Here is a 22,346-nt window from a genome sequence, read left to right on the forward strand (position 1 = left end):
CACCACGTCCAGAGTTGATGAATTTTTATTTTATTTTTTTTGGTCATCATAATTACAAGGCTACTGCACCTCTATAATGCTATCATTGACAACTTGAAACAAAAAAAAAAAAATAAAATCCTCCATACAACCTTTAAGCGACTCCTTTCCATCAGGACACAACTGGAGCTCCCTGGATACATGTCTGCACAAGTTTAACCAAAAAAGAAGAAAGAGTTTTAAAGCAAATTCCTTTTGTCGATAGTTTAGTTTAGTAGAAATCGGCAATTCCAGGGCTGAAATGATCCAAATGATTCTAATGAAGGTTTGGAGTTTAAAAACACAGTGGAGCAATACAGAAAAGGACAACTCCAGTCCACACAGCAAAAAATGAAGTGTTGAAATTGACTCTCGCAGAATCAATTTTATCATTTTCTCATGGTTTATATGAGTCCAATCTGTTCTAGAGTTAATTTAACATTTTTGGAAATGTTAATTAAGTCACACTGGACCAAAGTTTCTGTTTAACCCTGAAATCAAGAGTTATATTAAAGTTTTGAGAACACTTTGTGGGGTTATCCTGATTTAGCTGAACAACACACAGAGGTGTTTTATTTTTATACTTTATTTTAGTTAATTTAAGATGAAATTATGCACAAAACTGGTCAAACTGGTCTTCTCTTGTGGTAGTTTGAAGTGGTGGGTGGGAGATGCTAAATTAACACTAGTGGAAGTTGAATTAACTTCAACCATATAAACTTTGGCAAATAACCTCAACTCAAATCCCCATTTAACTTAGTATAGTTACACTACAAATAGTTAAAATAACACTTTTTGTGTTAAAAACTCTGAAATATTTTACCCTGAAATTTAGGGATTTAACATTATTGAAAATATCATGATATCGTATCGTCAGAAGTCTCATAATAATATTGTTGTCTGTCACAATAAATTGAAGTTTCTTTGCTTAAATGCATGGTTTTATAGTAGCAACAGCTTATAAACATCTGAAACTACATATCCCATGATTCATTTCAGTGCAGACAACATGAAGAAAATTTTTTTGACTTGAATTTTTGGGATTATGACAGAAATAATTCTCACCAAAATCTTGTCAAGGTATTTTAAAACCAAAAACAAGTCAGATAAAGAAAAAGAGGTAGAGCGCTTCACTGGGTCATAAAAGAGTAAAAAAAATAAAAAATAGCAGTAGAGGTCTACAAGGGTTAAAACAGTAGTCTTTAAACAGAAAGTTACCTGGAAAATGTAAAAGTGGGCAAGGTACAAACCTGAGGCACTCCGACTGAATTTATTAAAAGTTCTTTATTACATGAAGGGATGATCAACGCCTTTTGACCAGCAAGATGGTCTTCGTCAGGGCATAGTGGTCACGACGAAGTGGACGAAGACCATCTTGCTGGTCAAAACACGTTGGCATCCCTTCACGTAGTAAAGGACTTTTAATATACTCAGTCGGAGTGCCTCAGGTTTGTACCTTGCCCACGTTTACATTTTCCAGTAAGGGTAACTTTCTGTTTAAAGACCAAAAACAAGTGTTCCATCTACAATTATATCAACCTCATCAAAATATCACAATAAATATCGTACCGTGAGATTTGGATATCGTTACATCCCTGCTGAAATTTTAACCCTCCTGTTTTTGCTGTGCAGGTATTTTTGAGCTATAAAACAACATGTAATTTGATAAATGTAAGGTAGAGCTGTTTAATGTCATACTGTGGAACATTCCAGAGAGAGGAGTGACAAGAGAAACAAGAAGGTGACGGACCCCCAACCTAAAAGTTATAATGAAATCAGTCCAAGTGTAGATCAGCGACTAACCAGAAATTCGTTTTGTCAGTAGTTTTCAAGTCAAGAGGCATGTTGTGTTTAGAAGAAATCGTCAATTCTAGGGCTGAAACTAAATATGCAGGATCTTTGTTTTAAACATTTGTGAATGGAACAAACTCAACCCAACTCCAGGTACGTTTGTGATGAGGAAACATATCGCAGAGATCAGCAAACGGCGTAATACGACGGCTCAAACTGAAGTCTAGATCAGTGACTAATTAACCGGAGTTTTCAATGAAATCCCCCTCGTCACACTCGAGAAACTGCCGACTGTGATTTGACCGAGTATTTAGAAGCAGACGCAGACATGAGAGCTCCTGATCTGTATTTAAATCATGTGTCAGACCCCACACTTCCCACAGAGAGAGAAAACTAGCTGCTAGAAAGAGACTATCTAGCAAAAAGGGGCATGCTGGCAGGTAGGCCCGGGGCTGTTTGTGTTTGCGTGTGTGTGTGCGTGCGTGTGTGTGTATTCTGAGCCTGTGTACTCGTCTGCTCGCCAGTGTCTAGGCGTGTCAGCGGGGTGCATCTTTGTTTTTGGACTTCACATGTTGGCTTAGTGTAAATGTCCATGAAAGACTTCGCCCGAGGACTTGTGTTTTACCGGGGTCTTTACAGATGTAACTTTTTCTGCCGAAGAGTCCGTCAAACGCGTTTATACACGGAGACGTTGTTGCTTTATCGGTTATTTTCCACAGTTCGGTGTTAAATCTGAGTTTATCTTCAGGGAGACTAAACCAGACCAAGTTACGGGTCAGATCTGCGGAGAGGCGACCCCGCTCACAGTCAGAATATCTGTTTTTCTACAAAGCAAAAGGTCAAGTGTTAAAATTGACTCTCACAGAATTTTTTTTTTTTTTTTTTTACATTTTCTCAGGGTTTATAAGAGTCCAATCTGTTCCAGAGTTAATTTAACACTTTTGGAAATGTTCATTACGTAACACTGGACCAAAGTTCCTGTTTAACCCCAAAATCAAGAGTTATATTAATGTTTTTATCCTGATTTAGCTAAACAACACACAGAGGAGTTTAATTTTTACACTTTATTTTAGTTAATTTAAAGAGACAATCTGGAATTTTGGACATAAAGCTTCATTTCCTAGTGAGCCAGAGTGTTGGAGACGTGTGGAGATATTTTACTTAAATAATCCATCCAGTCCTTGTATTTGCAGAGGTCGCTGGTGCTAGGCTTCGTCGATCACGTTCAGTTTTAATCGACAAACTGAATGTAGGTTACCGTATTTTCAGGGTCATTAGACGCGGTTAAAGGCTTAAGACCGCGTCTAATGACCCTGAAAATACGGCCACGCGCCTCGCAATCCAGAGCGCCCCATACACGAATCCACTCAGGTGTCCCAGCACGACTTCAGTAAACTACAAAACCGCACCACCAAACACGCAAACACACACGGAGCAGACAGCGACCGCACGGCGAAAAACACCCACAGACACACTCATCACTCCACGCCGACGAGGAACGGAATGAAGGAACGAACTGAAAAAGCGAGTCCAATGTGCCACTTCTAGACACAACTGAACAACTGAGTCACTGCGAACGATCCAGCAGTCCCAGCGGTCCCAGACAGCACCCTCCCTACACGCCACAACTGAACAAAGCCCAGAGTCACTGTGAACGCCACAAACAAAGTCCCACTGACCCATCCAACTGTTGTGTTTCCTTTAAAGTCTAGTGCGGTTTATTTGTGAAAAAAGTTCAAAAATAGACCTTTTAATGATAGTGCGTCTTATAATCCAGAGTGACTAATAGCCCGTAAAATACGGTACTGTGTGTAGTGTAAGGAGACGAGGCTGCGTCTGACACAAACACTGGAGTTGTGCCTCACAGTCCCACGTTTGGGTTCTGGCTCCTTGGAGACACTGTACCACTCAGTGAGTGTGTTTACTGCACATCAGTGTCTGAGTATGATTGGGTTTTTTGAGTATCCCAATTTCGTCACGGTGCATGTAAACGTAAAATGCCACATGTCAAATGACACATGCGTCCAAAAGACAAACACTTTTCAGTCTTTTCATCATAACAGTAGGCAAAATAGATAAAGTGACCAACATAAATAAAGTGAGTGAAATTAAATGAAATGTTAAATAAAGAACTGGGCTAAAGAGCAGTGGTTTTAGTTTATGCAAATGAGTCATGTGGTTTTAAGTGGCAAAGCCGCATTAAACACATTATAATCTCAAATCGGCCGATGTGACTCTACAGTGGTTATGGTTTATAAAAGCTGAGTAAAGTTGAGTTTATTTATGCAGATTAGTGATAGTAATAATAATTATAATAATTTTAATAAAAAAATGTTAATGATTAATTGAAAATCGATCGTTAATTCTCGCTGGTAGATTAAGAAAATGTAATCGACTGTCCATCCCTAATTAAAATAACACTTTTTTTGTGTGTTAAAAACTATTCTGAAATATTTTACCCTGAAATTGTAACCCTCCAGTTTTTGCTGTGTAGGTGTTTTCGAGCTATAAAATCACCTGTAATTTGATAAATGTAAGGTAGACCTGCTTAATGTCATACTGTGGAACATTCCAGACAACGCAATGACATCTCCATAGAAACAAGCAGCTGACAGACCTCCAGCCGAAAAGTTCCACTGTGTTCCTTTAAGCATTATTGAGTCTTTTCTCTCTCTCTCTCTCTCCAGGCTGTTTGCGAGACCTGAGGTTTAACGGCCGCCTCATCCCCCTGGACGTGGAGAAGCACACAGAAGGACTCGGGGTGGTGACTTCTCAAGGCGTCTCCCGTGGGTGCTCCTCCGACGCCTGCAAAAAACACCAGTGCTCCTCCCCCCTGGTCTGTGTGGATCTGTGGAGACAACACGAGTGCAGGTGGGGTAAACAGATGGGGCAAATCCTGGTGGGTAAAGAGCTTACGGTAAGAAGGCTCAGTCTGCACACATTTACATACAGGTGTCTCTTTGCATGTTCATACACCAGAGCTGCTGATTATCAAATTACTGCAATTAAACTGTGTTGGGTAAGTGACTTTAAAACTGTAATGTGTTATTTATTTTTTACTTGTTACTATCATTTTAAAGTAATTTGTTACGTTACAATATGACTGTGTTTATAATCTAAGACATTACACAAATAACTGTGTGAAAATGCCGAACTTCTGCGCCGTAAATGGGCTGAACCAGGACTAAACCAGGACTAAACCAGGACTAAACCAGGACTAACTAAACCAGGACTGAATCGAGGACTGAACCAGAACTGAACCAGGTCTGAACAAGGACTGAACAAGGACTGAACCAGAACTGAACCAGGTCTGAACAAGGACTGAACCAGGACTGAACCAGGACTGAATCGAGGACTGAACCAGAACTGAACCAGGTCTGAACAAGGACTGAACCAGGACTGAACCAGGACTGAATCGAGGACTGAACCAGAACTGAACCAGGTCTGAACAAGGACTGAACAAGGACTGAACCAGAACTGAACCAGGTCTGAACAAGGACTGAACAAGGACTGAACCAGGACTGAACCAGGACTGAATCGAGGACTGAACCAGAACTGAACCAGGGCTGAACCAGGACTAAACCAGGTCTACACCAGGTCTAAACCAGAACCAAACCAGGACTGAACCAGGTCTAAACTAGAACTGAACCAGAACTGAACCAGGATTAAACTAGGACTAAACCGGGACTAAACCGGGACTAAACCAGGACTAAACTAGAATTGAACCAGGAATGAACCAGGTCTAAACTAGAACTGAACCAGAATTGAACCAGGATTAAACTAGGACTAAACCGGGACTAAACCAGGACTAAACTAGAATTGAACCAGGAATGAACCAGGTCTAAACTAGAACTAAACCAGATCTAAACCACTAGGACTAGGACTAAACAAATGAGGACTAATCTTGGACTAGGACTTGGAATCTAGAATCTAGGACGGCCCCAGAGAGAACCCCGAGTCCTTGGAGCAGGGTGTCCTCAAAGCTCAGTCGGGTGTCAGCTGCGTTTACCCTCGTGGAACGTGGAGTTCTGCGTTGGTCCTTTCGCCCGTGGTCACCTGACGGTCTACACCGGCGCATCTTCAGGCCCGTCTCGACATTCGGAACCATAACGATGGCGTTTCACTGCAGTTATTTGAGCGAATTTGTATGAAGAAAAACGAAAAACCCACCACTTCAATCCAGGATAAAAAAGCATTACTGACATTTGTACCAAGTAAAACATGCCCTTTATTTTCCCTGTAATGTGTCAGAGCAAAACGCAATGCATTACAGTAATTTGTTACTTTTATAACGCGTTACTCCCAACACTGCTATTTAAGGTGCATTGTGGAACTTTTCTGGTGGAGGTTTTCGTCAAATGCTTTTCTCCATGGAGATCACAGCATTTTTAAGCATTTTTGAGCTATAAAACCACCTGTAGTTTAATAAATGTAGGGTTAAGATGTTTAATGTCACACTGTGGAACATTCCAGACAAAGCAATGACATCTCCATAGAAACAAACTGCTGACAGACCCTCCACCAGAAAAGTTACACAGTGCACCTTTAACCATGGTAATTAGCACGACACATCATTAAATATCATAATTAAGATGCAGAAAACAATTTCCTCTTGAGTGGGATAAAAATGAGCGTAAACAGAATGGGACAAAACCAAGAAATAAATTAATAAAATTATCCTACACTGTGCAAGGGAAAATATTTCAAAAACAAGTCATTAAACTGTTATAATTAATTGAGTAAAACTAATGTAGCAATGAATTCACATAAAACCGAGTTAAAACAGCACAGGCAGGAATTAGCAATTATCATCATTATTATTTATTTATTTATTTTTTGTCTTAAAAACCTGAAAAACAGAATTAATTGTAATAAAATTTAAAGGTCCCATATTACGCAAATTGACACTTGTGAGCTTTGAGTCATGTTATAATGTTTTTACCTCCTGAAAAACAGACCTGGAGTTGTGTTTTGTTTCATTCACACATGTTTGAGTAACTCTTTATTATGAGTCTGTTTACATCTCCAAAGCTTAAAATGCTCCGGTCCACCTTGTGATGTCATGAAGTGGTCGATAACAAGTTAACAGCTCAACCTTTTACCTTTAGTTTAGTATAGATTGGTAATTCCAGGGCTGAAATTATCTAAATTAGGGGTGGGCAAACTACGGCCTGGGGGCCATATGCGGCCCTTTACTCTTTTTAATCTGGCCCGCCGAACTTGAATAATAATAATTTTCAGTGTTTTAAAAGTCATTTCAATAAATAGTAAATACCGTGGGACTTGAAATGCAGATATTTTGTTGTCATACTTTGTAATGATTTTCAATTATGGGATATTTAAATAACAAGGGATACGTTTTCTACATATCCCTTGTAATTTTTTCTCTTATGAGGTGGATTACCAAAAGGTGGATTAATCAAAAACTCCATCCATCTGCTCTTGGTCCGGCCCTGTCAAATTTTAGAACCCTTTGTGGCCCACAAGTCAAAAAGTTTGCCCACCCCTGATCTAAATTATTCTAGTGAAAGTGTTTTGAGTTTAAAAACACAGTGGAGCACTTTCTGTATGACATCACAGGGTGGAACTGAATGTTTTCTGTCTGGGAAAATAACCTAAATATGCAGGTTTGTGTGGTAAACATGTGAGAATGAAGCAAAACACGACTCCAGGTCTGTTTGTGATGAGGAAACAACATTATAACATAGATCAGAAAATAGCATAATATGGGCTCTTGAAACTATTTGCAGTCGTCTTTGCTTTGTTAAAGGGACAGTACGGAATTTTGGACATAGGACCTCATTTCCTTAGCCAGGCTGGCGCCACCTAGTGCCTCTGCTCAAGTTCATTTCTCTCCAGCGACTAGGTCAGGAATCGAAATACACTAGACGGTTTGCAAGAACCCTGGAAATGCGAGTTCAGGCACCAGCTAATCAGTGAAGAGCCATATATTCTGTGTTGGCAACAATTCCCGAGATCGACGATTTAAAGCTGGAACAAAGAGAATGTTTGGTGAATTTTATCAAGGGGAAAGACGTTATTGTCCTTCCACCTACGGGATTTGGGAAAATTTTAATATACCAGTTAGCCCCGTTAGTGACGCTTTACATACATCATGACCAAATAGCAGTGATTGGTTAAATGAAAAAAAGTACCCGCCTACTGTCAAGCAACTGAATTCTAATGCTGCGAAGTTAGACAGTTTCCACGAAGTGAAACCGGCTGATGAATCAGACTATCATTTCCTAGTGAGTCAGAGTGTTGGAGACGTGTGGAGACACTTTTTTAAAAATATTCCATCCAGTCCTTGTATTTGCAGAGGTCACTGGTGCTAGGCTAGTGCATGTCAATGGCCATAGTTATTCCTGCCACTAAAAACAGTCTTACCCACTCCACAAAACACCAGAAGAAAATATATTATTACACCAGACTGTCCATGTAAATGTCTGTGTTGATAGAATAATGTTTGAAATGAATCTTACCTTGCATCGCATGAATCGTCACATGTTGAGGGACTATTTACTCATATATCAGTCCGCCACTGCCGAGCTTTCTATCAGGAAGAACAACTCACTGCTGCTGCTCAGACATAAATCCTTCAAATGCAAGGCTGGTTTTACTTCTAAAGTCTGGAGTAATAATAGATTTACTTCAGGTGTTTTGTGGAGTGGGTAAGACTGTTTTTAGTGGCAGGATAACTATGGCCATTGACATGCACTAGTCTAGCACCAGTGACCTCTGCAAATAAAAGGACTGGATGGAATATTTTAAAAAGTGTCTCCACACGTCTCCAACACTCTGGCTCACTCGGAAATGAGGCCCTATGTCCAAAATAACAAACTGTCCCTTTAACAAATTCTTATCATTCTAATTATTCACCACAATGAGCTGCGGTTCACAACTTTCCTAGGCCATCACATCACTGCTAATAACAAAAAGCGTACGCACCAAGGTTACTTTCTGGATTGCAGCCAGTAAAAACACTTCATAATTAATTGGAGACCGAACACGGCGCTTTAACTTTTACATTATATCTGTACTGGGGCGACGCTAATTTTACTTACATGAAAAAAGAAAATACAAAAATCAAGTACAGTCCCTTTCACATTTGCTTCTAATTCAAATTCAGACTTATCTTAGAGAGAGTGTGCCTGTGTCTCCTCAGCCTTATGGTCTCTCACAAGTTTTTTTGTTAACTCTTTTTTTCCCAAAATTAGTCCCTATATTCCCACATTTCCTTGATCATCAGTTTGCATCAGAATTAAACCCCATTTCACCCAGTTTGGTCGACAATTACACCTGACCTATTATCCAGCACCGCTAACTATAAATGTAATGTAGACGTCATGGAGGATCCCAGGTTGAAATGACTCTGAATCATCCTTTTAAATACTGTATAAAAATAAAAATGACTTGACTTAGAGTTTAATTTTGAGACAAAGCTTAGAAATGAGGGAACATAAGTTAGAGTCCTGCATGGGTCAATTTTTAGAGACCCGCATCCGCGCAGTACAGCACCACACCCGCCTGTTAACCCATGATTATATCAAAGTTTAACCCGCACCAACCAAGACCCGTTAAAACCATTTTAAACCCGTTAAAAGCATTTTAACTGAAGCATCCATTAGAATGAGAATTGAAGAATAAGAATTGAAAAGTTACGACTTCAAGAATTACAGTCATGAAATTAAATGAAACGGTTACACTTTCTTTAGTACGAATATGGATTCACAAACGTGACTCGACTGTCATTACTTCACAGGCTTTAGCAGAAAAAACATTGATCGTGATGCTGGACTTTTGTGCTGCATAGGCCACGGACTGAACCAGGACTGAACCAGGACTAAACCAGGACAAACCCAGGACTGACCTAGGACTGATTACAGGACTGAACCAGGAGGACTAAACCAGTACAGAACTAGGCCTAAAACAGGACTAAAGCAGGACTAAACTGGAACTGAACCAGGAGTTACTGTTGTGACGGGCTATGAGGTGTGCCCATGTAGATCGTTGGGTGACCACAGGCGAAAGGACCGCGCTCCACAGAGGTAAGCGCAGCCGTCGCCCGATCGCGCTTTGCGGACACACTGCTCCACGGGCTCAGGGTTCTCTCTCTCTCTCTCAAGTCCAAGATTAGTCCTGGTTTAGACCTGGTTTAGTCCTGATTTGGTCCTGACCCGCCCGTGTGTAATCACTACCTGCCCTCATACCCTCCCGTAAAATTCCATAACGTTAAAACCCGCCAGTTTCAGCAACTATTTGCTCGTACCCCGGTGCAGGACGCTGACACAGAACAGACCCCATCTTATCTAAAGGTGCATTGTGTAACTTTGCTGGTGGAGGGTCTGTCAAAAGCTTTTCTTCATAGTGATGTTATTGCTTTGACTAAAATGTTCCACAGTATGACATTAAACCTTTCTAAACCTTTCTATCTTCACGGAGACCAAACTAAACCAAGTTACAAGTCAGATCTGTGGAGAGGTGACCCCGTTCACAGTCAGAACACCTATTTTTCTAGATATCTTTTAGCTGTAAAACCACCTGTAATTGAATAAATGTAAGGTAAATCTGTTTAATGTCACACTGTGGAACATTCTAGATAGATCAATGACATATCCATCGAAACTCCCAACCAAAAAGTTAAACAGTGCACCTTTAAATTGCATGCACATACTGTATACTTACATAATATTGCCGTATTTGACACCTGTCTCTTGTCATTTTTTCCACTTATTTAGTATTTATTATTACCGTTTGTATGTTTTCTCTTTGTTATTATAATGTATTCAGTGTTAGATAATTGCTCCAGCTCTGGCAACAATAATTGCTGCGGCCGATCACCCTATGTCCTGTCAATCATCATATCATTCATTATTTCATTGCTATATGTTACTTTATTTTTTCTTCTTGTACACATACACTTATATAATCACGCCTTATTTGACAGCAGCTTCTCGTTATTTTTTTCAACTTATTTTCATTTCGCTTTAGTTATTATATTATATTGTGACGTGCGAGCTACTGTGGATCAATAAAGTTCGGGAGTAAGTCTACACCTGTGGATTGGCGAGGAGTTTCAAAGCGGTGATAGAGACAGTACTTGTATTTACGCAATATTTTCATAACTTTTTTGCATTTTTCACCGTTACATAATTGCTCCAGCTGAGGCCGTAATAAGAACCGCACGGGATAGCGAGTATATCTAAGTTATGTGAAGATCCAGCAGGTGGCGCCTCCGCTGAGTCATCGCAGTTCCAGTTTTTTTCTAATGGGAGAATATAATAAGAGAACAGACATAAGACAGTGTCCTCTCAGAGATGGAGCTGTCCCTTTAAACTCCGCAGGACCACTGAGTCTGGAGCTGTAGCCTGGACACTCAGCTCTCTGTGTGACACTTTTCACTCTGACGGAATATCCATAGACGGTGATTGCAGCTCTGCCTCAGGTTATAAAGCTCCGCGAGAGGCAGGGGGCGCCGCTCAATGATATTCAGAGGATATTTTCAGCAAATACCCACAAAGGAGTACCACTGCAAAGGCAATTTCCACTTCGCAGTATTAGGGATGTAACAATATCCAAATCTCTCTGCACGATATTTTCATGATGTACAGCTCATGGTGCTTAAAACGCCTTGACAAGACTTTTATTCTGTCATAATCCAACTCATTAAGAGTCCAAAATGCTAAATAACTGCTATTTTTCATGTAGTTTGCACCAAAACGGAGCAAAGGATCATGGTCTACGTAGTTCCCTCTGTTTTTTTTAGCTCATGTCGCACCATAACAATGAATTTAAGCAAAAAAAAAAAAAAAATTGTAATTTCGATATTTTGTGATGGTCCATGATATTATTGTGAGACTTTTGACGTTAAGATTAGAGCTGAGTATCATTAAGAAGTTGCCAATACGATACACACCTCGATACATAGGTCACGATATGATACATACCTCGATACATAGGCCACGATATGATACATATCTCGATACATAGACCACAATACAATGCATACCTTGATACATAGGCCACGATATGATACATATCTCGATACATAGGCCACAATACAATACATACCTCGATACATAGGCCACGATATGATACATATTTCGATACATAGGCCATGATACGATACATACCTCGATACATAGGCCACGATATGATACATATTTCGATACATAGGCCATGATATGATTCATATCTCGATACATAGGCCACGATATGATACATATTTCGATACATAGGCCATGATATGATTCATATCTCGATACATAGGCCATGATACGATACATATCTAGATACATAGGCCACAATACGATACATACCTCGATACAAATGCCACGATACCATACATACCTCGATATATATGCCACGATATGATACATATCTCAATACAGTGCACTTTCAATTCGATACAATACATTTCAAAACGATTTGATGTGGTTCAATAAAAAATAAAGGCTAAATGGCTCTGATACTAAAAGTTTTTGTTGAACCATTTTTTGTGCAAAGTTAATATGAAAAATGCCCCTTTTTAATCACCAAAACAGTGAAAATGTCAAATGTTTCGCATAAACAAGTTTCCTTCCTCTGAACAAGCAACAAAACTGTAGCACTGTAACAAAATAATTTAGTAAAATATACCAAAATATACTCTTGGCGATATATCAATACAGCAGCCCACTATATCGATACTGTATCACCACATTAAACGATACAATATACCGATATTTCAATATTTTTGCACACCCCTAGTTACAATATTATATTATATTATTTTGGTTATTATTACAGCCCTACTCAAGATGTTTTTGAAAGCCCCCAGTCGTCCTGGTAGCAAAGGCAGCAAAGCAAAGGAGAAATTCAATTCTGTCAACTGGACAAAAGTGTTTTCTGTTTTGTTTTGTTTTGTTTTTGATAAAATACATTTCACACTTCATCCAAGCTGCTTCTTCAGCTTTGGTCAGATGCTGGTGGACACGGTCTTATATCTGCCTATGTAACAGATAATACTCCCTACAACTGTACAACAACTCCCCCTTATGTAACAGATAATACTCCCTACAACTGTATAACAACTCCCCCTTATGTAACAGATAATACTCCCTACAACTGTACGACAACTCACTCTAATGTAACGGATAATACTCCCTACAACTGTACAACAACTCACTCTAATGTAACGGATAATACTCCCTACACCTGTACAACAACTCACTTTTATGTAACAGATAATACTCCCTACAACTTTACAACAACTCACTTTTATGTAACAGATAATACTCCCTACAACTGTACAACAACTCACCCTTATGTAACAGATAATACTCCCTACAACTGTACAACAACTCCCCCTTATGTAACAGATAATACTCCCTACAACTGTACAACAACTCCCCCTTATGTAACAGATAATACTCCCTACAACTGTACGACAACTCACCCTTATGTAACAGATAATACTCCCTACAACTGTACAACAACTCACCCTTATGTAACAGATAATACTCCCTACAACTTTACAACAACTCACCCTTATGTAACAGATAATACTCCCTACAACTGTACGACAACTCACTCTAATGTAACGGATAATACTCCCTACACCTGTACAACAACTCACTTTTATGTAACAGATAATACTCCCTACAACTGTACAACAACTCACCCTTATGTAACAGATAATACTCCCTACAACTTTACAACAACTCACCCTTATGGAACAGATAATACTCCCTACACCTGCACAACAACTCACCCTTATGTAACAGATAATACTCCCTACAGCTGTACAACAACTCACCTTTATGTAACAGATAACCTTATATCCTGTCTTCCTATGTCCTCTTGTATAAAGCTTTGATTGTATTTTATTACTTGTCTTTCTTTTTTCTCTATATAGTTACATTTATATAATTATGTCTTATTTATTATTACCATTTATATTTTCGCTCTTTGTTATAATATTATATTGTGATGTGTGAACTACTGTGTCCAAATAATTTCACTTGTGGATCAGTAAAGTTTGTCTAAGTCTAAGAGAGGAGCTAACTACACTGAAACTACTCTGAAATTACCACATTTACTTGTTCATAGTTTCTGTTTTTTAGCTTGGTTTATTGAACTGCACAGTTGTAGTTCGCTCCCTCCTTCAGGCCGATATAAGAAAGAGTTCAGCAGCGTCTGACCAGAGCTGAAGAGGCAGTTTGGATGACCTGTGAAACGTATTTCATAAGAAAAAAAAAAGCTTTTGTCCAGTTGAAAGAATTGAATCCCTACTCGATTTCTAACAAGACTTAATAGTATTTCCATTGGTGTATTCTAGGCACTGTCACATATCTTTCAAATCGGATATAAGAGGCGATACTCCTCAGAGATCTGTTTCCGCGCTGGCAGCTCTGGTTCACAGCTCTGTAGACTGAAGTTTTCTTTTTGTACGCTGTATTCCCACACGTGTCCTGTCCTTTTTTTCATTTCGCCCTTCGTCTTTCTCTCACAGATGCCCTCCCGGACACCTGACCAAAGAGAGCCCGGTGGGTAAAGTGTGCGTCTACACTTTGTGCGCCAGCCGTCCTTGTCGCCACGGCACCTGCGTCCCCCACTCGCCCTCGCGCTACTCGTGCCACTGCAGCCAGGGCTACAGGGGGCGCCACTGCGAAGTCGCCCTGGCCCTGTTCCACGACGAAGGAAACAGCCTCAGTCTCAGCTCCATGTTCGCCATCAGCATCTGCGTCATGGCGTTTCTAGGTAGCTACGCCGACTATGTGCTCTTTCATCTGTGGTAACTGTTAGTGATGGGAAGGAATCGGCTCTTTTGATCGATTCTTTTGATTCCTTAAAGGTCCTGTATTACTCAAAGTTGATTCTTGCAAGCTTTAATCCATGGTATAATGTTGTTTCCTCATCAAAATCATACCTGGAGTTGTATTGTTTCATTTACACATGTTTGAGTAATCCTGGATTAAAGCCCGACCGATACGGATGTTTTTGCCGCTGATATGATTTGGAGTTAGATCTTGATTATAAAATTTAGGTGTGACTCTACTGGATTTTAAATTTGGCTTGTTTAGGCTACATTTATTGTTATTCTGCTTCTTTGCAGTCATATTTAAAGACAGTAGGCATTTTTGCATGACATTTTAGCCTGTAAAGAAAGTAAGTAAACCACTGCTATATGCGTAAATGCCGATCATTCACACCTCTATTTGCAGCTCATTTAGATACCAGTGCAGGTCCAGTAATGTGTACAGCCACTATAGTCACTTTGCACTAGGCCAGTGTAAGAGAAAACAGCAGCTACGAGTTAAACAATGAAAAAGCTAAAAGTAGCACCAAAACCGACACATTTGTAACACTCACCGCTCACACAGGCTCCTCTCAGATCACAAGTCTTCACAAATAAGTGTCCTTTTAATCCTGACTCAAATCAGTCGTCGGTAAATATGATATAATCCAGCATGTTGACAGCAGCTGCGAGTGCAAACAAGTGCGCGTGAGTCATGTGACACTGGTGGTGCGTTCAGGGCCAGTACGGCTTCGCAAACACAGACAAATTACTCTGCAGATAAACATTGATGCGGCGCCACATATTAAGACATTTACCTGCCTGTAAATTGGATTAAATGGACATAACGAAGAGCAGTGGTCTCCAACCTGTAGCTACCAGCAGCTCTCCACCCCCTTTCAAGTAGCTCACCAAGGGATTTCTGAATTACACGTATTGTCCCGAATAACTTAGAACTGATGAAGTAAATGCTTATTGTCGATCTTTCATTTTGATCCCTGATTTTGTGCACTCATAAATTAATAATAGCTTATGTCTTATCAAACTGTACCTTATCTAAGTCTTGCCATGGCTCTTATGTACACTTTATTTCCTAAAATTAGTAGCTCTCTGGAATTTTCATTGCGTAAAGGTAACTCACCTGAGGAAAAAGGCTGAAGACCCCAGATATAGAGAGTCTAAGCTTTATAACGAGGTATAACATGTCCACGTTGACTCGGTAAGATCGGCAAGATTTAGGCTGACAGCCGATATGCCCCAATCCTGGATTATTAGTCGGTCTACGTCTCCAAATCTGAAAATGCTCTGTTCCACCTTGTGATGTAATGAAGCTGTAGTTTTCGATTTAACAGCTGCATTTTACCTTTTGTTTAATAGAGATTTAAAATTCCAGGGCTGAAATGATCTTCCAAATGATTCCAGTGAAGGTGTATAGAGTTTAAAAACACAGCGGATCACTTCCTGCATGACATCACAAGGTGGAACAGAGCATTTTCCGTTTGAGAGAAGAACCCAGCCTAAATCTACAGGGTTTGTGTGTTAAACATGTGTGAATGAAACAAAACAAAACACGACTCCAGGAATGTTTTCGATGAGGAAACAAGCAAAAATAGCACAACAGGAGCCTTTTAAACAAATCAGAACCTTTGTCATGTCTCTCTGTGATGAATTTGCAGATAAAATACACTTCTGTGATACAAATAAATACACAAAAGGCCAATCTTTGACTCGAACAGCTCCAGAAGAATCGGATCCCACAAAAGAGCCGAAACTCCCACCACGAGCGGTAACATCATCTTGTATTTCTCATAAGCTGTAATATATGTTCTTATTTGCCTTTCTCTGTGTTCCATCGTATTTGATTTCATCTTTCCGTTGCTGTATTGTATATTTTTGTGTGATGTTTGCTTTTATGTGCACCTGCCGTTGTATTTTTGTTTTCCGTCTGTTTGTGGAGCCTGTTCACACACTCATCTTGTCTGTCTATTGATCTCCTGAGTTGCGCCGGATGTGATTTTCCATGGGAGGTTTGCGAGAACATGAAACAGATACCTGCGCTAGTGAGGAGCAGGGGAGAGACGGAGCCGTGTCTTAATTTGAGATTCACAGAGAAACCGTAAAAGTCTCTAGAGATTCTGACACTGTTTTTATATTTATATTCCTCATCAGTTGTGTGTCCCTCGTCTCGTCTCTCCTCTGCTGTAGCGTCACAAGTCAATTTCAGTCTCTGTGCTACTTTTGATCTGTATAACGTGGTTTATGTTCCACTGTCCACTCATTTGACTTCTTCACTGTGTTCTCTTGGTTTTCAATTCTCCTTTCATTGTACATTTATTTCCCTTGGCATTCGGAATGTGTCTATACACCAGAGCACTTTAATGAAGGCAGCTTTGTACGCCACAGACCGCATTCACTTGTAAAGAACCCAGAATCGCATTTCAACAGCTTGGTCCGTTGTGTGGTTTCTTCTACTTTCAATTCCACATTTGCACAGTGGAATTTCCTGTTTCATCATGGATTTAAAGGGGCACTGTGCAGCGTTTCTCGTAGAGGGTCTGCTACCGGTTTGCAAGGACGTAGGTTTCATCTCCTCCACATGAAACCAACTCATAGGATGAACAGATTAATCATATAATATTGTTTACTTTTCGTATGATGCACACTGCAAAAACCAAACGGCACATTTTTATAAGAAAGGGTAAAATGGGATAAGAAGGGTGGGTGGAGAGTCCCTGCCTCAAGTGGAGGAGTTCAAGTATCTCGGGGTCTTGTTCACGAGTGAGCGGAGGATGGAGTGTGAGGTTGACAGGCGGATTGGTGCAGTCGCTGTATCGGACCGTTGTGGTGAAGAGGGAGCTGAGTCAAAAGGCGAAGCTCTCGTTTTATCGGTCAGTCTTCGTTCCTACTCTCACCTATGGTCATGAGCTCTGGGTAATGACCGAAAGGACAAGATCACTGATACAAGCGCTCGAAATGAGTTTCCTTCGCAGGGTGTCTGGGCGCTCCCTTAGAGATAGAGTGAGGAACTCAGTGACAGGGGAGGAGCTCGGAGTAGAGCCGCTGCTCCTCCACGTCGAGAGGAGCCAGTTGAGGTGACTCTGGCATTTATTCCGGATGCCTCCTGGGCGTCTCCCTCGGGAGGTGTTTTCCGAGCATGTCCCACTAGGAGGAGGCCACGGGGAAGACCCAGGACACGCTGGAGGGACTATGTCTCAGGACTGGCCTGGGAACGCCTCGAGGTCCCCCTGGAGGAGCTGGAGGACGTGTCTGGGGTGAAGGAAGTCTGGGAGTCCCTGCTTAGACTGCTGCCCCCGCGACCCGACCCCAGATAAGCGGAACAAAATGGATGGATGGGATAAGAAGTTGTGTATATGTTTTATAAATTCTTTCCAAAAACACACAAAGTCTGGGCAGGTCCAACATAAGTGAGAGGTGGTTTCATTTTTCAGTTTGCAAAATGTACAGTTTGTGTCCTTTGTCCTTCTAAGACAATTCTTTATTGGATAACAGCGATGTAGAAGTTTGTAGCAGATTTCCCTTTACTTGTTGGTGATGACATATTTGTGAGGTCATGTCCAAACATTTTTCCATGGAATATTGTCAGTAGAGTCGGGCTGTGCACAGCGCACGAGTAGGGCTCCGTTTGGGAGGTGCACTTGTGGTGATAGTCCCTCTTTTTCGGCGGCAACTCATTACAAGGCAAGTTTAATTGAAGATGAAGCCAGTTAAGTTCCTTTTGAAAAGTTTTTCAAAGTTTGGTGCAGCGTCTTCACTCACTCCTGCTCAAGCCGACATCTTCAGGTGCGGTCCTGTCCTGCCAGTTTAAGCTCCTGGCTCCACTAAAATAAAATGTCAAATATTGGTCGGGACTATTCTGTCTTCCCCAAATATTGGTTGTGACATGTCCCCACCGTCTCTATGCAAACCTACGTCCTTGCTTGTTTGTCTCCATGGTGACGTTATTGCTTTGCCTGGAATGTGCCTTGGAGTTAAACTCATCCTTCTAGCACTGATTTTCCAGAGCTCAAAATACAATAATTCTTTCTGTGAATAGGGGCGAATCTCCACAGATCTGACTTGTAATGTAGCGTAGTGCTGAAACCTGCTCGTCGCCCTTGTGATAGAAAAGTTTAATGCCATACTGTGGAACATTCCAGACAAAGCAATAACATCTCCATGGAGACAAACAGGTGGCAGACACTCGACTAGAAATGATCAGAGTTGGAAAAAGTACTATATTTTGTTACTTAAGTAAAATTGCAGATACCAGAGCAAAAAAATACTCAACTATAATTAAAAGTATCACATAAAAAAGCCTGTTTAAAAATTTACTTAAAGACTAAAAAGTAAAAGTGTTTTGCAAAGATTATGAGATCCAATAAAGCTTCAAGCTGTAGTGATTTTGATACAGATTTGTGCTGAATTTTGTTCAACAGAAACAATTGAATAGTTTTGTTTTTTTCTAGCTGTTTTTATTTGTATATTTTTATTCTACAAATGTGTTAAAAAATAAAGCCTCAGTCTTTTCAGCAGGTCTCAAACAATGATAATAAAAAAAAAAAAAAAAAAAAATCTTAAAATGTAGCTCTTACTGAAAAAAGTAAAACTGGTCAAGGTACAAACCCGAGGCACAACGACTGAATATATTCAAAGTCCTGTCTTACATGGAGAGACGCAAACCTGTTTCGACCAGCGGGATGGTCTTTGTCAGGGCAGAAAGCGAATAATAATATTAATAAAAAATACTTGTATTTTTCAGTCCTGTTTCAAAATGTAGTGTAGTAAGAAGTACAGATACCTGCTCTCAAATGTAGTAACACAAAAGTATCAACTTTAAAATGTACTTTAAGGTGCACTGTGTAACACTGTTTTGGTTGAGGGTCCATCACCTTTTGGTTTCTATGGAAATGTCATTGCTCTGCCTAGAATGTTCCACAGTATGACATTAATTTATTTATTTATTTTATTTATTTTATTTATTTGAGACAGGGACAGCGCACAATTTTCGCATTAACCGTGACAGGAGAGATGCATTGTACATCAGGTTGTAGCATCAGTGCTAATTTCCACCTGTCGTCCCTGGACAGGTTCATTGATTGATTGTATTTAATTGACCTTTGACTATCAACTGTTCTGGAGACCTGTAGCATGTTTTGGGTTGATGGGGGAAACCGGAGCACCCGGAGGAAACCCATCCAGACACGGGGAGAAACATGCAAACTCCACACAGAAAGGCCCTGGGCGACCTGGGGATCGAACCCAGAACCTTCTTGCTGTGAGGCATGAGTGCTAGCCACTCAGCCACCGTGCCGCTTAAACAGATCTACTTTACATTTATTCAATTACAGGTGGTTTTTATAGCTCAAAAATACCTAGAAAATAGGACTGCTCGATTATGGAAAAAAAAATTATCACGATTATTTTTGATCAATATTTAAATCACGATTATTTAAACGATTATTTTTAGTTACACGATGCATTTATCCAGCATTTCTCTCTCTCAAAAAACAAACAAACACTTTGTTATTGATAATTTACGCAAAACTTCCAAATTGAAAATAAATATAGGCTACAAATATGTACCGTAGAGCAGTTTTGTGATGTATATCATCATCAACATCGTCTTCATCATCTTTATTTTTGGACTCATGGTCCATTTTAAAACAGACAAGGACAGTGACAATACAAAAACAATAAACATTTACGTTTTTAAAAGACAACCATACCAGTGTCTCCACATATTTGACAGATATCTTATTGCTCTGAATCTCATATTTGTGAGTGACATTATTATTTAATTGTCTGAATTGTTCAGTCTGCAAATAAAACTGTACATTAAAATTCTTAGTGCAGCTTGCAGTGTTCACTCGTGCAGTAACAAACATCTCTATCGCACTCGTCCATCGTGGCCTCCTCAAAAGCTTTGCAAAGCATCATTGTAGGTCACCTGTAGTCTTTGTAAACTGTCTTTTTATAATTAGTCCAGAGGTGGGCTGTGTACAGCAGCGCACAAAATGATTTAAACATTTAAAACATAAAATGAATAAAATACACTTTGAACATGAAATAAGGCATAGAAAAACATAAATGTATCCAAAATAAACTATATATCCATCTTAAAAAAATAAAATAAATATTGTGGAAGTTGTGCGTAATAAAAAGGAGCCGACAACTTCTCACATTTCAGACCCAAAAAGTCGTGTCTCGCTTTATTAACTGAACTGAACAGTGCCTCAAACGTGAACGGGTCTTAAAGGGACCGTGACTTTACTGAACCTGAAAACTGAACACAGAACATAGGCAAGAGTGTAACTAATGTGTCTCTAGTTACCAGTGAATTATGTATGTAAACATGTATACAAAAGGCACTACAATATACTTATTTATATGGAAAAAAAACAAAACAAAATGTCCCAAAATAAAGTTTGTTAAGATAAATAATTTCAACTGGATTATATGAGTTTGGAAATCGTTTGACACACAAATCAAAATCGGGATCAAAATTCAATTAATTGCACAGCCTTACTATAAAAACAAACATTCTGACTGTGAGCGGGGTCGCCTCTCCACAGATCTGACCTGTAACTTCGTCCGGTTTGGTCTCCACGAAGCTAGAAAGGTTTAATGCCGTACTGTGAAACATTCCAGACGAAGCAGTAACATCTCCGTGTCGAACAGCAGGCAGCGGAACCCTCCACTAGAAATTTTACTCAGTTCGCTTTTTAAAAAAAACGAATGAAACTTCACTTTTCACAAATGTTCTAGTTTGTTTGGAGTCTCAAGGATGCTTTAAAAATTCAAACTTATACGGATGAGCACAAATGAATGCAGTGGGGCCGGTCTAACGCCGCACAAACAGTTCACAAGGTCATTTAGGACGGGAGAATACTGAGTAGAATACTGGAATACTGAGGATTCTCGCGTTTGCCCGCAGAGATTGGCTTTAGAGTTTAGAGGAGATATAGAGTGAATCTGGGGAAAAGCCTCCAGCCCTTTGAAGAGGAGATGATCTGATCTTCTGCCTGACGCCTGAGAGGTCAAAGGTCACCAGTCTATAAGGAATTTCTCCGTATGAATGTCTATTAGTTTGTGTAGTCTGTATTCAAGAGCTCCCCATAGATTTATTTTTTATGGGTTTCGCGTTAGGGAAGATTTTCAGTCTGAGAAAATATTGCGTTTCTTGTAATTGCGAGCTGGGGAAAATATGCCGCACACAGACAGACTTGTGTGTGATAAGAACGCGTTCATATTTGCATAATTAAAGGATTAAAGGGCCCGTATTACACTATTTTCTGATCTATGTTATAATGTTGTTTCCTCATCACAAACAGACCTGGAGTTTTGTTTTGTTTTGTTTCATTCACACAAGTTTAACGCACAAAATCTGCATTTTTAGGCTCTTCTCTCAAACAGAAAACACTCCTTGCAAAGTCATTTGAGAACAGGAAGTGATCTGCTGTTTTTAAACTCAATTTCATTTCTCTCCAGCGACTAGTTCAGGAATCAGAATACACTAGACCACAGGTGTCAAACATGCGGCCCGGGGGCCAGATCCAGCCCTCCGAGACCTTTAATCTGGCCCTCGGATGATTTTCTACTAAAATATTTTAAATTATATTTTTTATTAAAATATTGTTAATTTTCTGTGGTGTTTATCACAGCAGCGTCTCCAGCGTCTCTGTACGTGGCCCCTCCCACCAGAGCAGCACAAATGAAGACTTGTCTCTTTCCAAACGCTCTTAAAGGACGATCGTTTTGA

At 39.9% G+C, this 22,346-nt stretch overlaps 1 protein-coding gene across 1 annotated transcript in view; it reads left to right on the forward strand.

Annotated features, from left to right (window-relative positions):
* The window catches only part of LOC110165906 (neural-cadherin-like), a 456,074-nt gene that overhangs the window by 391,337 nt on the left and 42,391 nt on the right, over positions 1 to 22,346 (forward strand). The window contains exons 30-31 of the mRNA XM_055155988.1: positions 4,497 to 4,680; positions 14,303 to 14,550. Of these exons, the coding sequence (XP_055011963.1) occupies positions 4,497 to 4,680; positions 14,303 to 14,550 (432 nt within the window). The remainder of the gene's footprint in view (positions 1 to 4,496; positions 4,681 to 14,302; positions 14,551 to 22,346) is intronic.

The sequence above is a fragment of the Boleophthalmus pectinirostris genome, unplaced genomic scaffold (assembly GCF_026225935.1).
Source record: "Boleophthalmus pectinirostris isolate CB_2022bp ecotype Guang Dong unplaced genomic scaffold, ASM2622593v1 HiC_scaffold_2, whole genome shotgun sequence".
In the NCBI taxonomy this organism is placed as follows: Eukaryota; Metazoa; Chordata; class Actinopteri; order Gobiiformes; family Gobiidae; genus Boleophthalmus; species Boleophthalmus pectinirostris.